Here is a 19,734-nt window from a genome sequence, read left to right as displayed (position 1 = left end):
CAAAAAAGAATTTTAGATATCCTTAACTTGAGGCTGAGAACACTTAAGTTCTAGCACTGTGACTTAATATTTACACAGGAAGGTGACTCAGAGCAGTCTGGTGGGAGTTACTTAACAGTCCTGTAGTCTTTTCAGTTTTAATTGTTGCTGTAAACATTTGATTTGCATAGGATTAGCAAAATGGTTATTGTTTCTAATGTTAAATATGTTTGTTATTCATTGAGTTTTTGTTCTGTAAAGGGGAAAAGCCTCCATCATACCCAGAATGATCATTTCCAGAATGATGGAATTGGTAAGTGGAAACTTGAGCCCTCTGAAAACTCACTTTTATGATACAGGTTTACCACAGATTTCATCATTTGAAAGACGAGGGTGGGGAGAAGGACACACACAGAAACACTTTAGAACTCACTTAATTCTTCCAGTCATATGTCATTTCTTAAAAGGGGTGGTTTTGTAGGTACCAAGGTCCATACCCAGAAACTTTGTGGCAAAGCATTTAAGCTTTCTATGCAACATAAGTTTTTGGAACATATTTATATCTTACAAATGTTGGGTCATACAAATTTCAAGGTAAAGTTTATTTCAGTTATTTAAAATGTTGCAGAATAATGCTTTTAAAATAATAATTGTTAATCCTTTATTTGTATGTGACTTTATTACCATTGCAAGTCAAAACTTTATTCTGAAGAATTGTATATATTTTCCTATTCTTGGAGGAATGTTTATTGCGAGTGTATATGGGTGCATGGTTTTCTGTCTTGAAGGACACATCTCCAGCCTCAGAAGATATTTAAAAATATGCTAGTTTATAAAAGAAATACTTTGCATATCTCAAGCTAGTTTTAGGGAACATTTTTAAGTGGTTATGGTTTTTTTAATGTGCTTTACTCTTCCACACTGTAATAATTCTTTGACTGTAAAATATCTTATGACAAACCTGGGAAATATATATTTGCTATTGTATGATGTAAATTATTTTTGTCTAGATGAACATGTACAGCTATTGAGTATATTCTTTCTCTGTTTATTTTTCAGTTCAGCCCAATCCTTCTGTACTTATTGGGAATCCCATTAGAGCATATACTCCTCCACCCCCTCTGGGACCTCACCCAAATTTGGGGAAATCTCCAAGCCCTGTTCAGAGAATAGATCCTCACACTGGGACAAGTATTCTTTATGTACCTGCTGTCTATGGAGGGAATGTAGTTATGTCGGTGCCTTTACCTGTAAGTGGATAGGTGATACTTTCTATTGAATAAAATAAATTAGGCTCTACTAAAAAGTAACTAAACCTTTTTAAAAATTTTTAAATGACTGTTAATTTTTTAAAAAACTTTAAAAAATAGTGTTCTCAACCTTTAAAAAAACTTTTCAATGACTATTAATTTCTTTTAAAGCAATTCTTATCTTTTGTCTTCTAGTTTTGAAATGATCAAAGAAATGTGAATTGTTGCTTATAATTTGTTACTAGGTTGTCATTGGCTGTGAAGAAATCTGTAAACTGGATATTTTGATTGAAAAGCCTTTGTATTCTTTTAAAATATTTTTATTGGGGAAATTGGGTTTAAAAGTTAACAGAGATAGTAAATTGGGCTCTTACATGGTAAGGTGGTATTTTTCTTTTATCTTTTGCATTTTATTCTTGTATAATTCACTAACCCTTACTAAGAAATACAGTTCTTTGGAGGAGGCAAAGAGGTTTGGATTAGTCTGACTCCCCTGGATCTAAATTTATCTGTGAAATTCCGCATCTTATGAAATCTTACTGGTACTTAAAAACATTATTAAATCTTTTCTAAGACTGTAATTTTTAGAGGACTTCCATCTTGTAGTAAACCCATTTTTTTCCTTTAAGATATTTGAATATCTTGGTAATTTTGTTAATTTGCTGATATACTAATATTTCCAAGTTCAGGAATTTTAGTCTAGAAAGCCTTTCTTTCATTCAAAGTGAGTACTGTTAATACCTGCAGAGGGGATCATTGCCAAGGATCTTTGGTGCCCCTGCCCACATCCCCAGAATGGGAAACTGCTGAGCTGCAAGCGTTTCTCAGACACATTGATCATGGTAGTTCATAGTCACGGCAGCCAATGAGAATAACTGTCAGTAAGAAATGTGTAATTCATGCCCACTCCCCATAGACTTTCAGTTTTAGCTGAGTTATTTCTTCCCAGACAGCCTGGCAACATTATACATCATCTGCTTTAAATAGTAAGTCCCTTAGGATTTATATTTCATTTTACTAGGTCAAAGAGGCTTTTATTATATAAGATTTCTGAGAGTCTGCATTTAGCAGTTATAATAAAATAATAGGGGCAGTAGCTCAGGTGTCATTGTATTTATCCCTTTTATGTTAATATGCAGGTATTTTATATATATATATATATATATATATATATATATATATATCTCTCTCTCTCTAAAGAAATTTTCTGTTTCTATAATTTAAGGGAAGAATCGAATTAATCAAAAGCATTAATTTAAACTAATGACCTTTATGAATTTTGCCTATCATAAATAGATGTTAAATGGTTTGGTTATTCATATAAAGTTGGAATACATATTTTTTGAGTTGAGGCTCCTTAGACTAAATTGCTTCTTAGTTTTTCCCCATCCTCTTAGTCTGTTAAACTCTGTAACTATATACTTAGGACTTTAAAAGATAATTTTCATGGTAATCTGTATACATTCATATTGAGGGGAAATGGTTCAAGTCTATAAAATGATTGAATGCATTAAGGAATAATTAATTGCCTATTTTAAGTCCTCTATTTCTTCCTAACCTGTAAAATGATCAGCTTTCCCTTACTAAAGATTCAGGGAGCCATTTGAGGCCATTTGAGATGTACCAGTAATTCTACCAGTTGTTACCATTAGCATTGACTTTGTAGTTACTCATTTCGATACGATTAACATCTCTGTGTATTTGCTTTTTCCTGATCACAGCACTGAAGCAGTTTGCCTTTCTAAATGTATGTAGTGCAATTATTTTGTTTCTTGTAATAACTTAGGTGCCATGGACAGGATACCAGGGTAGGTTTGCTGTTGATCCTCGAATCATTACACACCAGGCAGCGATGGCCTATAATATGAACCTCTTACAGACACATGGACGGGGGTCTCCTATACCTTATGGCCTTGGGCATCATCCACCTGTCAGCATAGGGCAGCCACAAAACCAGCATCAGGAGAAGGATCAGCATGAGCAAAATCGAAATGGTGAGTTGCTTTGCTGTTCTCACGTTTCTAAACTGATATGCCAAGTTGTATCAATATATAAAGTTCCTTTAATAGTATGATTGTTAACTTGTTTATAGATCATAGACCTCTTTGAGAAAACAATCTGACATAAAAACTATAGATCCTCTTTCCAGAAGATACAGATGTATGTAACCTACCACTTATGATTGGTATTACTAATTTCCTGAAAAATATTAAATTTTAATATTTAAAGTGTTATGTATTATTTTTTAAGGGAGAGAAAGATTAAGAGAAACATTAGTTTTTGTTGTGCCATTTATTTATGCATTCATTGGTTGATTCTTGCATGTGCCCTGACCAGAGATTGAATCTGTAACCTTGACATATTGGGATGATGCTCTAACCAACTGAGCTACCAGGCCAGGACCAGTACTTAAAGTGTTTTAAATGGTAGTCATTTAAAATTGAGACAGAAACCTCTCTTTTGCTAAACATTTTTGTTGACCCGACATATTTTTGTGGTATACTAAACACTAACGCTCTTGTGGCAATAATTGATTTAAAGTAGTTGTTTCTAATGCAAGTGATAGTCTCTTGTCTTTTGGAATTGTAAATAGGAGAAAATTATCCACTATATTTTTAAAGTCAGACCTACTGAGGTATAATTTATATATAGTAACATTCATTCTTTTAAAATGTACAGTTGTTTTAACAAATACACAGAGTTGTTAATTACCACCAAATTCAGGATACGTATTTACATGATTTCAGACAGGGACCTTCATGTCCCTTTGTAGTTGGTCTCCTCCAGCCCCCAGCCCTGGGCAACCACTAATCTGACTTTAATCTTTCTTCTAGTGTGTCATGGATGAAATCATAGAGGAGTCGTTTTTTCAGTTTGGCTTGTTCACTTAGCTTAATGCTTCTGAGACTGATTCACATTACCTGTGTCAATTGTTTGTTCTTTTTCACTGTTGATTAACATTCCAGTGCATGAATGCACTGCCATGTTTTTATCTGTCCGTCAACTGATGGACTCCTCGTTATTTCTAATTTTTGGCTCCTGAGCTGCTATGAATACAAGTTTGAATGTATGTTTTCGTTTCTCTTGGGTAAACAGTAGTGAAATATTATAACTTTATAAGGAATTGCCTTATTGTTTTCTAAAGTGACTGGATCATTTTTCGTTTCTGCCGTACTGTATGCGATTTCCAGTTGCTCCACATTCTTATTAGCACTTGATATTGTTGGTCTTTCTAATGTTACCCTTGCCAGGGGATCTGATAGTCTCCGACTGTGGTGTTAATGTGTGTGTTCCTAATGGCTGATGATGCTGAGTGTCTTCATTAGGCCTATTTGCCATCTGTGTATCTTTGATCAAGTGTTGCTTTTTTATTGGTTTGTCTTATAAGAATTCTTTACACATTTTAGAAACAAGTCTTTAATTAGATATATGTTTTGAAAATGTTTTTACTGAGGATATGGCTTGTCTTTTCTTTTTCTTAACAGTTTAAAAATTTTTGCCTAAGATCACAAAGATTATTTTTTCCCCAAGAATTTTCATAGTTTCAGTTCTTACATTGGTTCATTTTGAATTAATTTTTGTATATGGTATGAAGTAAGGATTGGAGGGTTTTTGTTGTTGTTTTGTGTTGTTTATACACACACACACACACACATATATATATATATATTTTTTTTTTTTTAGTTTTTTCAGCACCGTTTGTTGAAGACACTGCCCTTCCTCCATTAAATTAACTTGGTTCCCTTGTTGAAAATCAGTTGACCACATATGTGGAGTCTATCCTGTTCTATTGATGCATATGTTTATGGTCATGCCAAATACACTGTCTTGATTGCTATAGCTTTATAAACAGTTTGAAATCTAGTAGTGCAAATCTTCCAACTTCATTCTTTTTCAAAATTGTCTATTTCAGGTCCTTTGCATTTCCACACACATTTTATAATCAGCTGTGAGTTTCTTACAAAAAAAACCATGCTGGGATTTTGATTGGGATGGTGTTGAACCTGTAGCTCAATTTGGGGAGAATTGGTATCTTAATAATATTGAGTATTCTGATATATGAACAGGGCATGTATCTCTTAAGGTCTTTAATTTTCATTTGTTTTTTAAGGTGAAAGGTTAATACAGGCATTTAGTGTTATAATTTTCCTCCTCAGTAGTGTATTCCACAAATTCCAATGTTCTATTTTTATTTTATTCAATTCTGTACACTTTCTAATTTCCCTTGAAATTAGATCAATGAATTATTTAGGAAGGTGAGTTTTATTTTTCAAAATTATTGGGGATTTTTAAAGAAATTTCCTGTTATTGATTTTTACTTTAATTCCATTGTGCTAAGAGAACATGTTTTGTATGCCTTGAATCCTTTTAAATTTACTGAGATTTGTTTTATGACCCAGGGTGGTCTATCTCTGTAAATTTTCCATGTGCATTTGGGAAGAATGGAATGCTGTATAAATGCTAATTAGGTCAAATTGGTTGATAGGATTGTTCAAGTCTGCTATATCCTTGTTGATTTTCTGCCTACTTTTAAAAATAAATATTGAGAGAGAATGTCGAAATCTTCTAATGTAATTGGTATTTGTATATTTTTTATTTTACCTGAGGCACTTTGAAATTCTATACATAAACATTTAAAATACTGTGCTCTTGATTAACTCATTTATCATGATGGAATGAATGATCTTCTTTATCCCTGGTAATAGTCTTTGCTCTGAGATCTATTTGGCTTAATATCAATAAAGCCACTTAGCTTTGTTTTGGGTAGTGTTTACGTATATCATTTATTGATCTTTTACTTTTAATTTATTTTTGTCTTTGTATTTAAAACACATTTCCTTTAGAAAGCATATGGTTGACTCTTGTGGGTTTTTTTTTTTTTAATCCAATGTGATAATCTCTTTTAATTGGGTTATTTAGACCATTTATACTTAAGGTGATTATTGACATAGTTAGGCTTGGTTTTATCATCTTGCTCTAAATGTTTTTTAATTTGCCCAATTTGTTTTTTGTTTCCTTTTAATCTGCCGCCTTTTGGATTATTTGAGTATTTTTTATGACTCCATTTTATCTCCTTTGTTGGCTTATTAGCTATAACTTTATTAGTTTAGTATTTTCTTTAGGGTATATAGTATACATCTTAAACTTATCACAGTCTACTTTGCAATTTATATTTAACACTTCTTGTACAGTAAAAGAACCTTATAATAGTTCCTTTTTTCTCTCTCCTGGCCTTTGTGATATTGTCATAATGCATTTTACCTTTATATATGTTATACGTTTTACACATTGTTATTTTTGTTTAAACATCCAAGAATCTTTTTTAAAAGTTTAAAATAATATTTTATGTTATCCATGGAGTTAGTATTTCTGATCACATTTATTTCTATATATTCATGTTTCTTTCTGATACAATTTTCCTTCTCCCCAAAGGAGTCCTTTTAACATTCCTTGTAGTGCAGATCTGCTGGCGATGAATTTTTTTCAGGGAAATCTAATGTCAACTTTATCTTTGTTTTTCTGTATGAAATGTGTCCTTTTTCCCCTGACTGCTTTTAAGAGTTCCTTTATACTGGTTTTAGTAATTTGATTATAGCATTTCTTGGTATATCAATAGTTTTCTTCAGGCTTCTTGTCTTTGGGGTTTGTTGAGTTTCTTGGATCTACGGGTTAATAGTTCTCATATGTTATATGTTGAACATATAACATATTGACCCTTTATTTCTTTAGATAGTTTTTTCCTGTCTTACCTTCTCTCTTTTGCAGGAATTCCAACTACCTAGATATTAGTCTGCTTAAAGTTTCCCCACATTCTGCCCTGGCTGGCATAGCTCAGTGGATTGAGTACAGGCTGCGAACCAAAGCATCACAGGTTCAATTCCCAGTCAGGACACATGCCTGGGTTGCAGGCCATGGCCCCCAGCAACCGCACATTGATATTTCTCTCTCTCTCTCTCCCTCCCTCCCTCCCTTTCCTCTCTAAAAATAAATAAAATCTTAAAAATAAAAAAAAAGTTTCCCCACATTTTAAGATGCTCTCTTCATTTAAAAAAATTTTGGTTCGGCTTTAGCTCAAGCAGTTACTTCGTCATAGCAGTCACTAAAATAATATTTTTCTTTTTATATTTCATTTTGCATTGTTTTTGTTGCTTTGCCTTCTGCTTCACTGTGTGCTGCTTATGTGTGGTCTGTCTTGCCACTAATTCCATCCAGTGTGCTTTTCCTCTCAGATGTTGCAGTTTTTATTTCTTGAGGTTTGGTTGTAAGGCCATCCTGGCATGATAATTGATTATTCAGTTTTGGTGGCATTCCTAAGGGAATGTTTTTGAACAAGAACCTAAATTAAGGATTCTTTCAAGGAATTTAAAATATCCGGCAGTTAATTGTTATATATTAAAAGCCTTTCCCATGTATGCAGTAGCAGTCTAATTGTGATAGTTTTAATATTAATTTTGCTTCCTTTACTATTTATCTTTCACTTATATTTAGTTTGATATCTATTACTTTTAAACATATAACTACATTTCTTTCAGAATATCTTTATTCAGTGTAGATTCCCTTTACCACATTAGATTGACACATTATTTGGATTTTGCTTAATTGCATTTGTAAATAACTAAATTTTTGAGCCTTTATAAATAAGCAAGAATGCCAAGTTCTTTTCTCTGTCTAGTTTAAGAAATTGAGGCTGTTAATTCCTAGAGATTGGAAAATTATCTCTGGCATTATTTGATATTTTAAGATTATCCTTTATTAAGCTTTTGCCTTATCAGCGAGTTTTGCTATATTTATAAATTTTCTTTCTTGCAGAGAAACTGCCACTGAAAATTTAAGAACAAAACTCAAGCAGTAGTATAAAATCAATAATAATGGGTGAAAAATGTTTAAAATATTTTACTTCTTTTGTCTAATAATGGGTAGTCATTGGAAATATAATATTCACTGGAGACAATTTATAAAAATTTTAAAATATTTTCTTAGGTAAAAGTGATACAAATAATCCTGGACCTGAAATTAATAAGATTCGAACACCAGAGAAAAAGCCTACAGAATCAAAACAGGTATGCTGCTTACATGCATTATTCCAATGGATTTAGAATCTTAATGTTAAAAAAAAGCATTTACCTTTTTCTGTATATTTTTTATGTTTATTGTTTCACAGTGGTCTGGTGGGTCATGTTAGCCTCTTTTTCTCCACCGTTTTTTTGGCTACATTATTAACTTATCACTATACTCTTCTCAGATTGTGATACCTGGTGATAGACTTGGATTTAGAGACTTTCCATGATAAATTAGTAAATGAAGACACAGCTAAAAGATGAGTCATTAAAAATAGTCTCAAAATGAGAAGAGCTATATAGTGAAGAAGAAGGAAGCATTAACTTCCTCAGAGAAGGAGGACTTAACTTCTGAAGTCCCTCACCTTGTTCTTTCCTCATACCCAGTGATAAATCCTTAACTCGCTCCCTCCGTTCATCTACCTTTTCTGCTTCTGTGTGTGAGCCAGTTAGGGAAAGTCAGATTACTGGCTGAATTAGTACTGCTGGAAATTTGTGTTTTCTAATCTTCAGGAGCCCAAGCAGCTCTCCCACATTTCTTGTCACGTACCTGGCTCCTTCGGCCCAGTTTGCTCCGCAGCTCTCCTCAGGCCTGATTCTCATGCCCCTTCTGTTACCCTTGTAATCAGGAGATGACCTTGCCTTAGACCTTGGTCATCAGGATTCACCCTGTTAGCTTAAAACCTTAGACTTTTCTTTGTCCTTGAACAGCCTCACCTCCTTATCACTGGTCTCAGAGGAGGAGTTCCCCTTAAAACTGATCTCTCCCCTTCTGATCACCTCACAGGCCTTGTCCCTTCTCATTTATCTTTAGATTCTTTCTAGCTGCTGGTTCTTCCTCCTCGGGCCATAAGTAAATTGATTGATAGACTGTTTTTTAAAGAGACACTTTCTTTGACCTTCATCTTCTTATAGCTACTAACCTAATTTCTCCTTCCCACCTCACCTTCTACATGCCTCTCAGCAAACACAGTCTAGTGCCAGAGCTCAGCGTTTCACTAACTGCTGTGTTCTAAGGGCCCACGTGTTACGAACATGCTTTAGCTGTGGTCTCACTTGACTGGCTTCTCTCTGGTGTTTGGCACCGTTTTCTACTTCTTTCATCTTGACCACCTTGTTTCTTTTTGGTTTCTGTGACACACATTCTACTTTTCACAACTCGCTCTGACGTGACCTTCTGTCCCTCTGATAAGCTCCTGTCCACCTCCTTCCCATCTGTTCCTAGTCCTTAAGTCGGGGGTTTTTCAGCGTTCTGTCACTGGCCCACACCTCTCTTTGCATACTGTGGTTTATTATTATGAACTAGTCCATTTCTATGATTTCAGATACCCGCTCCATGACAATGATTTCCAAATCTGTATCTCCAACCCTGGCATTACTGTAAGGAACTGCTCTCTAGATTCAGTTTATGTCCCGTAAGCAGCTCTGACTCTCAGTTTCCCCAGCTGGGAGGGCGTAGTACCCATGGGGGGAGCTGCATTGTGAATGAGGCAGCCAGGGACTTCCCAGCAGAGTAGGAGGGCAGCAGCAGTGCAAGCAGGAGTCCTGGGTGCTTGGGAAGGGAGCAGGGAGACAACAGCAAGTGAGTTAGGGCCACGCAGTGGCAGCGGCAGTTGCAGTCAGAGGCAGCTTGGGACTAAACCATGTGCCAGAGTCTCAGGTGCTGTCAGAGCAAATGAAGCCAGAATAGCTAAGTGCCTTTCGTATCCTTGTTTTTAAATTTCTGTTAATGATCCTTCCCTGTTAGGAGACTAAGCAAACTGATAGATGTATTTCATTTTCCTTCCCATCCTGATGCTTTGTCCTGCAGAAGAAAACTTCCTAGTTCTCCTTGAATTGGGCACTTAGTATTAGGAGGAAAGTGATAATTTAATTCTGATAATAATAGACTCAGATTCCTTCAGACCTTACAGTCCCCTGTCCTGCCTGGCTCATTGTAGTATCAGAAAGTAGCACGTCTTGATCTAAATTCTATGGCCCTGGCCTAGTTACCTGCCCATGTCAAAATCAGAAGGGAAGGTGGCAATTAAAACACTGGCTTATTCACAAACAGCTTTGACATCTAATCTTGATTTCCTTCGTGCAATGAGAGTATGCATATCAACAGTCTTTGGAAAAGTATATCCCAACTGAATGTAGCTTCAGTCTTTAAAAAGTTGAAGATTTATGGGGCAAAATGTTTATTTATAAAGAACTTTAATCAGATTCTGAGACATTTGAAGAGCAGGTATTGCAGCAGCTTAGGCTGACTAGGACAGAGTTGTCATCCTTCTCATTTCATTTTCTAGACTGTTTGGATGCACCCAGTAATTTGAAGAACTAGGTGTATGCAAATTGGCCCAACATAATGGCAGTCCATTTCAGGTAGTAATTAGAGATGAGAGTGCACTTGGGGCTGGGTTGGTACAGAGCTTGCTTGCCAGGTGTACCCCAGCTTCAATTCAGGAACAAGCTACTTGTTCTTTGTTCTTGGGAGTGGCCGATTCTATGTTTAACTTGAGAGCCTTTGGTGAGGCAAGTACTCTTCAGTGACCATTTCAACACTGAAGTACAAAAACAGCTCATTGAGTGTTTTGACAAAGATAGAAAAGAAAAAATGCTTCTTTCCGCCTTATGTTTATTTTTCACATTGTCACCATTTATGATGACACTCACATGGCAGAAGGATGACAGCATTCCCTACCTTACAAACCTTTGGAACTTGGCACAGTTTGCAGGATTAAAAAACCGTTCATACTCAGTATTGAATCTTTCAAGGTCGAGTATAATTGGGCTCTTACAGCTTCATTTAATGTCAAGAAGGGGAAAACAACATAGAAACAAGTGAAGTTATGGCTCTACAAACATACAACTTCTCATGCTCTTCAAGTCTGCCATACTTTTTCTCCTCGCTCCACTTTTGTATAAGCTATTATCTTTACCTAGAATGTCTTTCCCACCCTGGAAAATTCCAGCTCTCTGAGCAAGATTTAACTCAAATGCCACAGCCTCTGTGAAGCCACTTTTAATTTTCCCAGGCACTAGGATCTCATCATTTCCTCTTACAGCCCTTCTGATTTTATGTTTGCATGTTAGCATCCTCTACTGGGCTCTTAAGCCAAGGCTTAGCAAGCTTTTTCTGCAAAAGACCAGATAGCAAATCTTCAGGCTTTGTGGGTCATATGGTTTCTGTTGCAACCACTCAACTCTGCCCCTATAGTTAGAAGGCAGCCACAACCAATGAGTAAATGGATGGGATGAGCGTGGCTGTGTTCAGTAAAACCTACAGAAATCCGTCGGGCCAGAAATGGCCTGGGGCCATAGTTGGCCAACCCCTGCTGCTCTAAGCTCTTGAGGGTACAGACTGAATCTTTTTATTGCTTTTTAATCTCTAGCACCAGGCACAATGCCCTTGGTGAGCCCTCAAAAATGTTTCTCAAGAGAATAAATATCAATAACTAATACCAAAAACTGACAACCAAATTGGTTATACTAAGGCAATAAATTATTTATTTGTTCACTTCAAGTTTTCTCAAATTAAGATAAGTATCTTTGAAGATATATGTAAAAACAATAAAATCAGAAGGAAAGAACACATTTTAATGATTTGTATCAGAAGGGAATAAATGGTTATCCTCCAAGGAAGAAAGTGTGAAATTAAAAATAATGTTTTTTGAAGGAATTAAAGTGTATATGCTAATAAAATGGCAGTATCTCTTCTTATGACTCAGACTTAACATGCTGTTTACCTGTTTCATCTTTTGTAATGTAAAAAATAATTATTTCCTAATTTGAGTGTCAGAAAGTGATTGATTGGGTACGCTGCACCCTTGCTATTACTGATAAGAATGTGTGATATCCTTAAGACGTGCTAGGGGTGGGGAAAGGTGGAGAGCCACAGGACTTGGATTTTTCCACTGTTAAAAAGACTTCTTATTTTTTTCCCTAGATTGATTTGGAATCAAATCCACAGAACAGAAGTCCTGAATCACGTCCTGGTGTTGTTTATCCCAATACCAAATTTCATCGCAAAGATAATCTCAACCCAAGACACATAAACCTTCCCCTCCCCGCCCCCCACGCACAGTATGCAATCCCCAGTCGTCATTTTCATCCCCTCCCCCAGCTCCCAAGACCACCGTTTCCAATTCCACAGCAGCAGCACGCCTTGTTAAATCAGCAGCAGAATAATTTGCCTGAACAACCAAATCAAATGCCATCCCAACCAAATCAGGTAGTCCAGCAGCAGAATCCGTTGAATCCGCTGACTCAGCAGCCACCTCCTCAACTTTCTCCTGCCTACCAGTCAGGGCCCAACAGTGCTTTTTTTAATAATGCAGTTTCTCATCGACCACAGTCGCCTCCTGTAGAGGCTGTGATTCCTGAGCAGCAGCCCCCTCCCATGTTGCAAGAAGGCCACAGTCCCCTGAGAGCCATTGCGCAGCCTGGCCCCATTATTCCTTCACATCTGAATAACTTCACTGATGAGAACCCCCCAGGACTGCCTATAGGGGAGGCTCTAGGTAAGTTCTCCTGTCACTACTGAAAGTGACAAATTCAGAAATTATTTACCTATCATGGCAGGTACTATAGAGTACTAACGTGGATCAGGATTCATTCATTTCTTTAATACCAGCAAAACCTAATCACTTAGTGTAATAATCAGAATCTAGTTCCAAATGCTATATAATGTTAAGCATCCAGTCGTCGATGCCAGGGCACGTGATTATGTAGCTAAGGAAGGATCATCATGATCATCATCATTACCATAACCCCAGGTACCTGCAAATTTAGAAAACATTTGCTTTCTCCAAAACCCAAACTATAGCCATGTCTTTGTATTTGTGGAGAATATCTGGTTGTAAAAACTCTTGAAAAAGTTACGTGGAGACCCTGCATGCGTGAAAACTTAAACTTTCCACAAATGTTTTTACAGATCGAATGCATGGGAGTGTGGCCCTGGAAACATTAAGGCAGCAGCAAGTGCGGTTACAGCAGTGGAATGAGCACCACGCCTATCTGAGTCAGGGCGGTATTCCATACTCACACCATCACCATCCGCACCCTCACCTCCAGCATCTTCCTCAGCCGCCCATTGGGTTACATCAGCCGCCAGTGAGGGCGGACTGGAAGCTCCCTAGCGGTGCCGAAGGTGAAACAGAAACAACGGTTTCCAGGTATTTCAGCAACTAAAACCAGCCTCTGAAACATGACCCACCCACTCTTTTCTTTCTTGAATGTTGTTCTTTTAGCCTCACATTGGAATATTGTCACCAGAGAAATTAGATGTTGGCCTTCTGGGCACATGCTACACAGTTTCTATTGATTGATCCTAAAATATAGATAAATCAATTTAGAAGTAGCTGCAGATCTAGGCATGGACAGTGTGCTGGGGACTGGAAAATAACGTGGCCCTTTGCTTTGTGGTCTCTTCTAGAAAAGAAACATACCATCCTTCTCAATAGTGTGTTTTCATGCTCAGTAGTAATACTTATGAAGAATGAATGAAGACAGAAGTAAATCAATGGTTGAAAGTTAACAATGATAAATATATTATTAATTTTTTTCTAGTAGCACTGAATCCTACCTTCTTTTAACTACAGACATTTTTGAGTGTTCAGTTATGACTCTAAACTTGTTTTTGTGGCCAGTGTCATGTGAATGCATTGAAGTGTTTCCTAATCCCTTCTGCATAAGGTTCGCCATTATGGTGACCTTCTATCACTGCCCGCTACTGGAGGTAGAGACAAGGACAGCTGTTTTTATACAGAGGGAAAACAAAGAAATCAGGTACTTCGGCACACTCAGTGTCTTCAGTTCAGCATCTGTTGAGTGTTAACGCTTATATTTGAGATTAATTAATGTTAGCTCAAGTTATGCATTATGATTTTGTTTGTAGAAATTTCACGTCATTGACTAAGCTCTCTTTAATGTGCTAGAGCCTTTCTTTGTTTTCTCCTCATATTTCATTGTCTTTCTGTAGGTTGCAAGGCTTACTCAGAGAACTGTCTAATCGTGATCCAAGTGAAGCACGGGAACTCGCTGAAATGCCACCACCTCAATCAAGACTTTTGCAATATAGACAAATTCAGACCAGGAGCCCACCAGCAGTCCCATCTCCCCCTTCCAGTACAGACCACAGTGGCCACTTTTCTAACTTTAATGACAACAGCAGAGACATTGAAGTAGCCAACAACCCGGCATTTCCACAGCGCCTACCACCCCAGATATTCAGCTCGCCTTTCTCGTTGCCATCTGAACACCTTGCCCCGCCTCCCTTGAAATACCTGGCACCTGATGGAGCATGGACTTTTGCTAACTTACAACAGAATCACCTAATGGGGCCAGGCTTTCCCTATGGCCTACCTCCGCTGCCTCACAGGCCACCGCAGAATCCTTTTGTACAAATACAGAATCATCAACATGCTGTTGGTCAAGAGCCATTTCACCCACTGTCATCTCGAACAGTGTCTTCTTCTTCGCTCCCTAGCTTAGAAGAGGTAAGTGCCTTTCTTTTCCTATTTTCTTCAAGATTAGTTGATTGCAAAAAATACCAGTATTTATTGGTTTGAAAATAGTGGACAGATCTTACTGAATTTAACAGTCCATTAAAACTACTCTTATCTTGGAACATACTTTAATCATATCCTCCCCAGCCCACCCTCCGGCCCTAAGTGGGGTATTTCAGACTGTTAAGAATGGTCATTATTGTTGAAGCATGAAGCCCCTTAGAGTCTTTTATTGTTGTTTTGGAACATTTCACCATCTGACTGACTTGAGGAGGGAAGCTGGCTTAGTCCTGTCTAGTTTGGGGAAATGGCTTTTAGTGATTTATCTTTTTGCTTAAGTTACATTTGTTTATTACAAATTTGTTCATTAGAACTTTCTGTAGAGGTTGGCTTTCTCAGCCAGTGGCCAGTCCCAAGTCCTGTGCTCTTTATCCTGTGCCTCATTCTGGTGGTTTCTTAGAGGTGGCAGATGATACCAGATGGTACACTGACTCCCAGATGTCAGAATGTGCAGTGTTTAACATAGAATTGACTGTATTACACTAAGCATTTTAAGGTAAATTGAAATTTTTTATCTTGAACTACTTACGTATTTCCAAAGAGCATCACTGATATGAAAATCTTTAATTCCACGTTATAAAGCTTCCAAAGTAGTGCTGTTTAGCATAGACCATAAAAACTTGCTGAACTCTTTATTAGCGCTAATAGGTTTTTTGTGGATACCTTAGGATTTTTCTATATAGAAGATAAAACCATCTGCAAATATAGCTTTGTCCTTCCTTTCCAACCTGGATGCATTTTTTTTTCTTGCCTAATTATCCTGGCCAGAACCTCTAGTATAATGTTTAGGGTGCATGTTTGGCAAAATTAGAGAAAAACAAGTATATCTAGGGTGAGTTTTCCAAATTTCCTTTTGTTATTCATTTCTAATTTTATTCCATTGTGGTTGGAGCCCATATTGGTATAACTTTAATCTTTTAAAATGTATTGTGATTTGTTTTGGGGCCCAATGCATGGTCTATCCTGGAGAGAGTTTCAGGTGCCCTGGAGAAGAAGCTGTATTTTGTCCTGTTGGGTGGAGTGTTCTGCAGACATTGTAGATCTGTTTGGTTCACACTGCTGTTCGAATTTCAGTTCCTTGGATATTCTGTTAGGTTTTGTATCTGTTATTGAAAGTAGTGTATTGAAGTCTCCAGCTATTATTGTTGAATTTCCTACTTCTTTCAGTTCAATCAGTTTATGCTTCATGTTTTTGGGACTTTGTCATTAGGTTTACATATGTTTATGATTGTTATATATTCCTAGAGGATTGACTATTTTATCATTATAATGTCCTTTCTCTTGCTTAACAGTGTTTGTCTTCTAGTATGTTTTTTCTGATATTTGTATAGTCACCCTAGCTCTCTTTGAGTCTTTCAGCACATGTGTGGTCTTCTAGATCCTAGGAATGTGTCAGAGCTGTTCCAAGTCCTTATTCCCTGAATGAATCTCACTGCCCAGCCTGCCCTCCGCAGCTTGTGGTTAGTCTGCCATTCCATCCAACTACTGCCCATTGTCTCAGGCAGCAGATACTGAAATATGCGCTGGTGAACGTTTTCGATGTGTCCCCTTTGAGTTGGACACAAATAGGACAAGTGATTTTTTTGTCTTGTTCTGTTTTTTTAAAAGCCACCAAACAGGTCAAAACAAATCATTAAAATTTTTGAGAAAGAGGTCCATTCTGCTCCTTTGGGTCCTGGTGGCCGCAATGCGAGGTCTTATTTCCAGGCTACCACTGAGTTGGAGAGCTGGGGAAGGAACTAGGGTGAGTTGGAACACCACAGACCTTGCTGTTCTTACCAAAGTTTTTCTTGATTAAGTACTCCCCTGGTTGCTGTAGGCTTTAGTTTCCCGAATTCCAAGAAAGCTGATTGTGACAGTTTTGCCAGTTTTTTCATTGCTTTGATGGAGGGATGCACTTTGGAGCTCCTTACTCCACCATTTTTACTGATATCACTGGCGATGTTTTGACTTAAAGTGCCAATGAGTTCATAATGTGTGGGAAACAACATGCCAAAGTTTTTATAAGGTCTTACCAAGTTTTGTACTTTAGGAAAATTCTGAATATTGAACACTGTACTTTAATCATTTATCTATGTAAATGTTCCTTAGTTTGGGGATGCAGTTCTTCGTACTCTTGAGCTCTTAACATTTGATATTACTGTTTAGCTGTGAGTATATGAGTAGTACCTTTAATCATTAGTGGGTTCTTAGAATGAAATTACTTTTCCAGAAATGTTTGGTCAACTGTATTTTGAGGCAGGAGATTCACATGTGATGATGATTAGTTTGTAACACTGAACAATACCTCAACAAGGAAAATATTATTTTTACTACATTGCAGGTTTTGACATTTTCAGTGCATTGGGGTAACTTTTGTGTATTATGTTGTACAAAATGATTTTGCATGAATTATCCTACAGAATGAATGGTTTATGTGCTTGCTGTTTCTTTCCAGCCTTTTAAAATAATTTCTTTAGCACTAACAATACAGAAAAATATCTTATTTCCCTCCCTGCTGTGAATTCTTTTATTGCTAGAAGCCTTGGTGGCTTCATCTCATGTGGGACGAACACATACAGGCATTAGCTTGATACTTACCTTGAGTGGGGACGGTCCTTCAGAGTATGTGGTTTCTTTTTGATATTTCAGTTTTCTTTTGACAAGTGAAGTACTTGGTCGGTATGGAAAGTGTGAAAGTTAGAGAAATTATTTCTAATTTCACTATACAAAGTCTGCTACTATAACACTTACCTTTTCAAAGCATTCATATATATGAATGTGTGATTGATTAATGCAGGGAGATTTTGTGTTGAGGAAACTTGAAACAATTTTTTTCTTAATTGTGGTGCTCAGTTACATTATTCTATGAAACCTTTCTTTCTTCAAGTTGAGGCACCCTAAATGGGATCTTGATCTTATTATACAACATTTTTGATACTTACATTTTTTAGGGTATTCTCATTTAGATGCTTACGGCCTAATCTGTGGGCTTCATTACCTTCCTCAAGTGCAGCAAAAGCACTGGCCCTCAGCGGCCTGGATGAGGCTGGGCAGTGAGGTCTGGTAGCAGTGCCTGCAGCCTCTCCTGCTTCTGCTGCTTTCCCAGTGTGATTGGCAAGGGCAGAGGTGTCGTCCTACCTGGCCCGGGTTACAGACCATTCCAGTGTCTTCATTGTTTTTATTATGCTACTGTAGTCTCACTAAATAGAATAGTAGCTTTCTGAGCAAATACTAAATTCTTTGTGTTATCCTTGCATTTCTAACAGCTATGGAGGTAGGGGAGATAAAATGCAAAAAGAAACAATACAAGTTAGTTCTTGGCTCCTGAACTTCTAATGGCTCATTTTGTACTAATTTTGGCATGACTCAGGACTTTCTTGGGTAATTTTTACATGTATGAGATTTTTCATTGTGTATGATAACTTGAACCTCTGAGTGAGATGCAGCTTCTTAGTATATGCTGAGATCTGTTTCTGGACTTGATAGTTTTCTCTTCATCTATCTGTCTGTATATAATTCTATACCAGAATTATATTGAGGTAATTTTAACCTCGAGGTTTTGTAATACTCTAATGTGATATCGTGTCAAGTTTCCTTTCTTACTGGAGGTATTTTTACCTCCAGTTTCTGTATGTGTGTTTGAGGTCAGGGGAGGGTTATTCAGTGGTTTTTCTACTAGAAGTTTAGAATACCTTTTTCAACTCTTCCTCTTCCCCCACGAAAACAAAACAAAACAAAACAAAACAAAACAAAACACCTTTCTTGGATTTTAATTTGAATTACATTAAATGTATAGCTTAACTTGGGGAAATTGTATCCTTATGAATATTTTATGAATTGGTAGAATCTTCAATATTTTAATTTTATATTCTTTCTCTGTCTTCCCCCACCCCACACGTTTTGTTTCCTGAATATTCCTCTGTAAAATTTTGTAGCACCTTTATTTCTGGTTAAAATTTACTGTTAGGTTGATTTTTCCTTGTTTTTGGTAATGAATGGGACCTTTTTTTTCTTACTATACTTTCCAGTCATTTTACCTTAAGAGTCAAATCCTCATTCTTCTGAAATGGGCATAATTTTACCAGGTTAAAAACTTTCATTTAACATAGAACCAGCAATGCTGGTACTGGTGCAGAGCAAAGCTTTTGCCATTTAAGATACACTCTGCCATGAAGTAGATTACAAGTGCTCATAAATAATGAATGGAGAATTATTTTTAAAAACATCACTATGGAAGCCTGGGATTTGTTTATGAAGCTGCAGTGTTGCTTTTGTTGGGATAGCCTTGTAATGAAAATGGGGTGCTTACAAGTCACCCGTTCTGATCCGCTTTCAGTGAGTCAGCACTTACCTCACATTAGAGGTGATTTATATTACCTGTGATGAATGCACTTGGAAATACTTCTTGTCTCTGTGTTGGCTTTTGAACAAAAGATAGTTTTGGCCCATCTGTTCATTTTCATTTTTTGTTCAAGCAACTGTAGTTTTGAAATTAGTTGATGGTTTTGATTTCAATACTGTTGTCTAATTATCCCTTGTCCCAAATTCCTTTTATGGAGCAAAGTATTGTACAAATGTAGCTTGAAGTTTATGTAAGTGGCTGATTGACATATTCTGCTTATTGTGACTTCAGAAGTAGGTGGTAGGAGCTCATGACTTGTGTTGTATGATCAGGTGATACTGCTGTCTTCTCAACAGGGTCTTCTCAGAAACGTTGGTAGTGTGTGGTATCTAATAAACCACTTAATGCACATAACCAAAACGGTGATCACCAAATTAATAAATTAGACCTCTATTCATACTTAAGTTATCAAAGCTAATCATTTACATGAGGTGTTCTGTTTTAATTAAAGTTTCTGGCACCATAGTTAATGAGACTTGGAGTTTTTATGAGAGCATTTAGTTCTTCCTTAGATT

The 19,734-nt window shown here is 36.8% G+C and overlaps 1 protein-coding gene across 6 annotated transcripts in view; it reads left to right on the top strand.

Moving 5' to 3' along the window:
* HELZ (helicase with zinc finger) overlaps positions 1–19,734 on the top strand; it is a 138,833-nt gene that overhangs the window by 104,940 nt on the left and 14,159 nt on the right. For all 6 annotated transcript variants that reach the window (XM_028521002.2, XM_036033464.1, XM_028521001.2 and 3 more), the window contains 7 exons: positions 241–292; positions 1,039–1,229; positions 3,016–3,223; positions 8,211–8,290; positions 12,216–12,789; positions 13,203–13,443; positions 14,250–14,766. In XM_028521002.2, the coding sequence (XP_028376803.1) occupies positions 241–292; positions 1,039–1,229; positions 3,016–3,223; positions 8,211–8,290; positions 12,216–12,789; positions 13,203–13,443; positions 14,250–14,766 (1,863 nt within the window). The remainder of the gene's footprint in view (positions 1–240; positions 293–1,038; positions 1,230–3,015; positions 3,224–8,210; positions 8,291–12,215; positions 12,790–13,202; positions 13,444–14,249; positions 14,767–19,734) is intronic.

This window comes from Phyllostomus discolor, chromosome 8 (assembly GCF_004126475.2).
Source record: "Phyllostomus discolor isolate MPI-MPIP mPhyDis1 chromosome 8, mPhyDis1.pri.v3, whole genome shotgun sequence".
NCBI classification, from domain to species: domain Eukaryota; kingdom Metazoa; phylum Chordata; class Mammalia; order Chiroptera; family Phyllostomidae; genus Phyllostomus; species Phyllostomus discolor.
The sequence above is the reverse complement of the archived record's forward strand: the minus strand, read 5'-3'. Positions and strand labels throughout refer to the sequence as shown.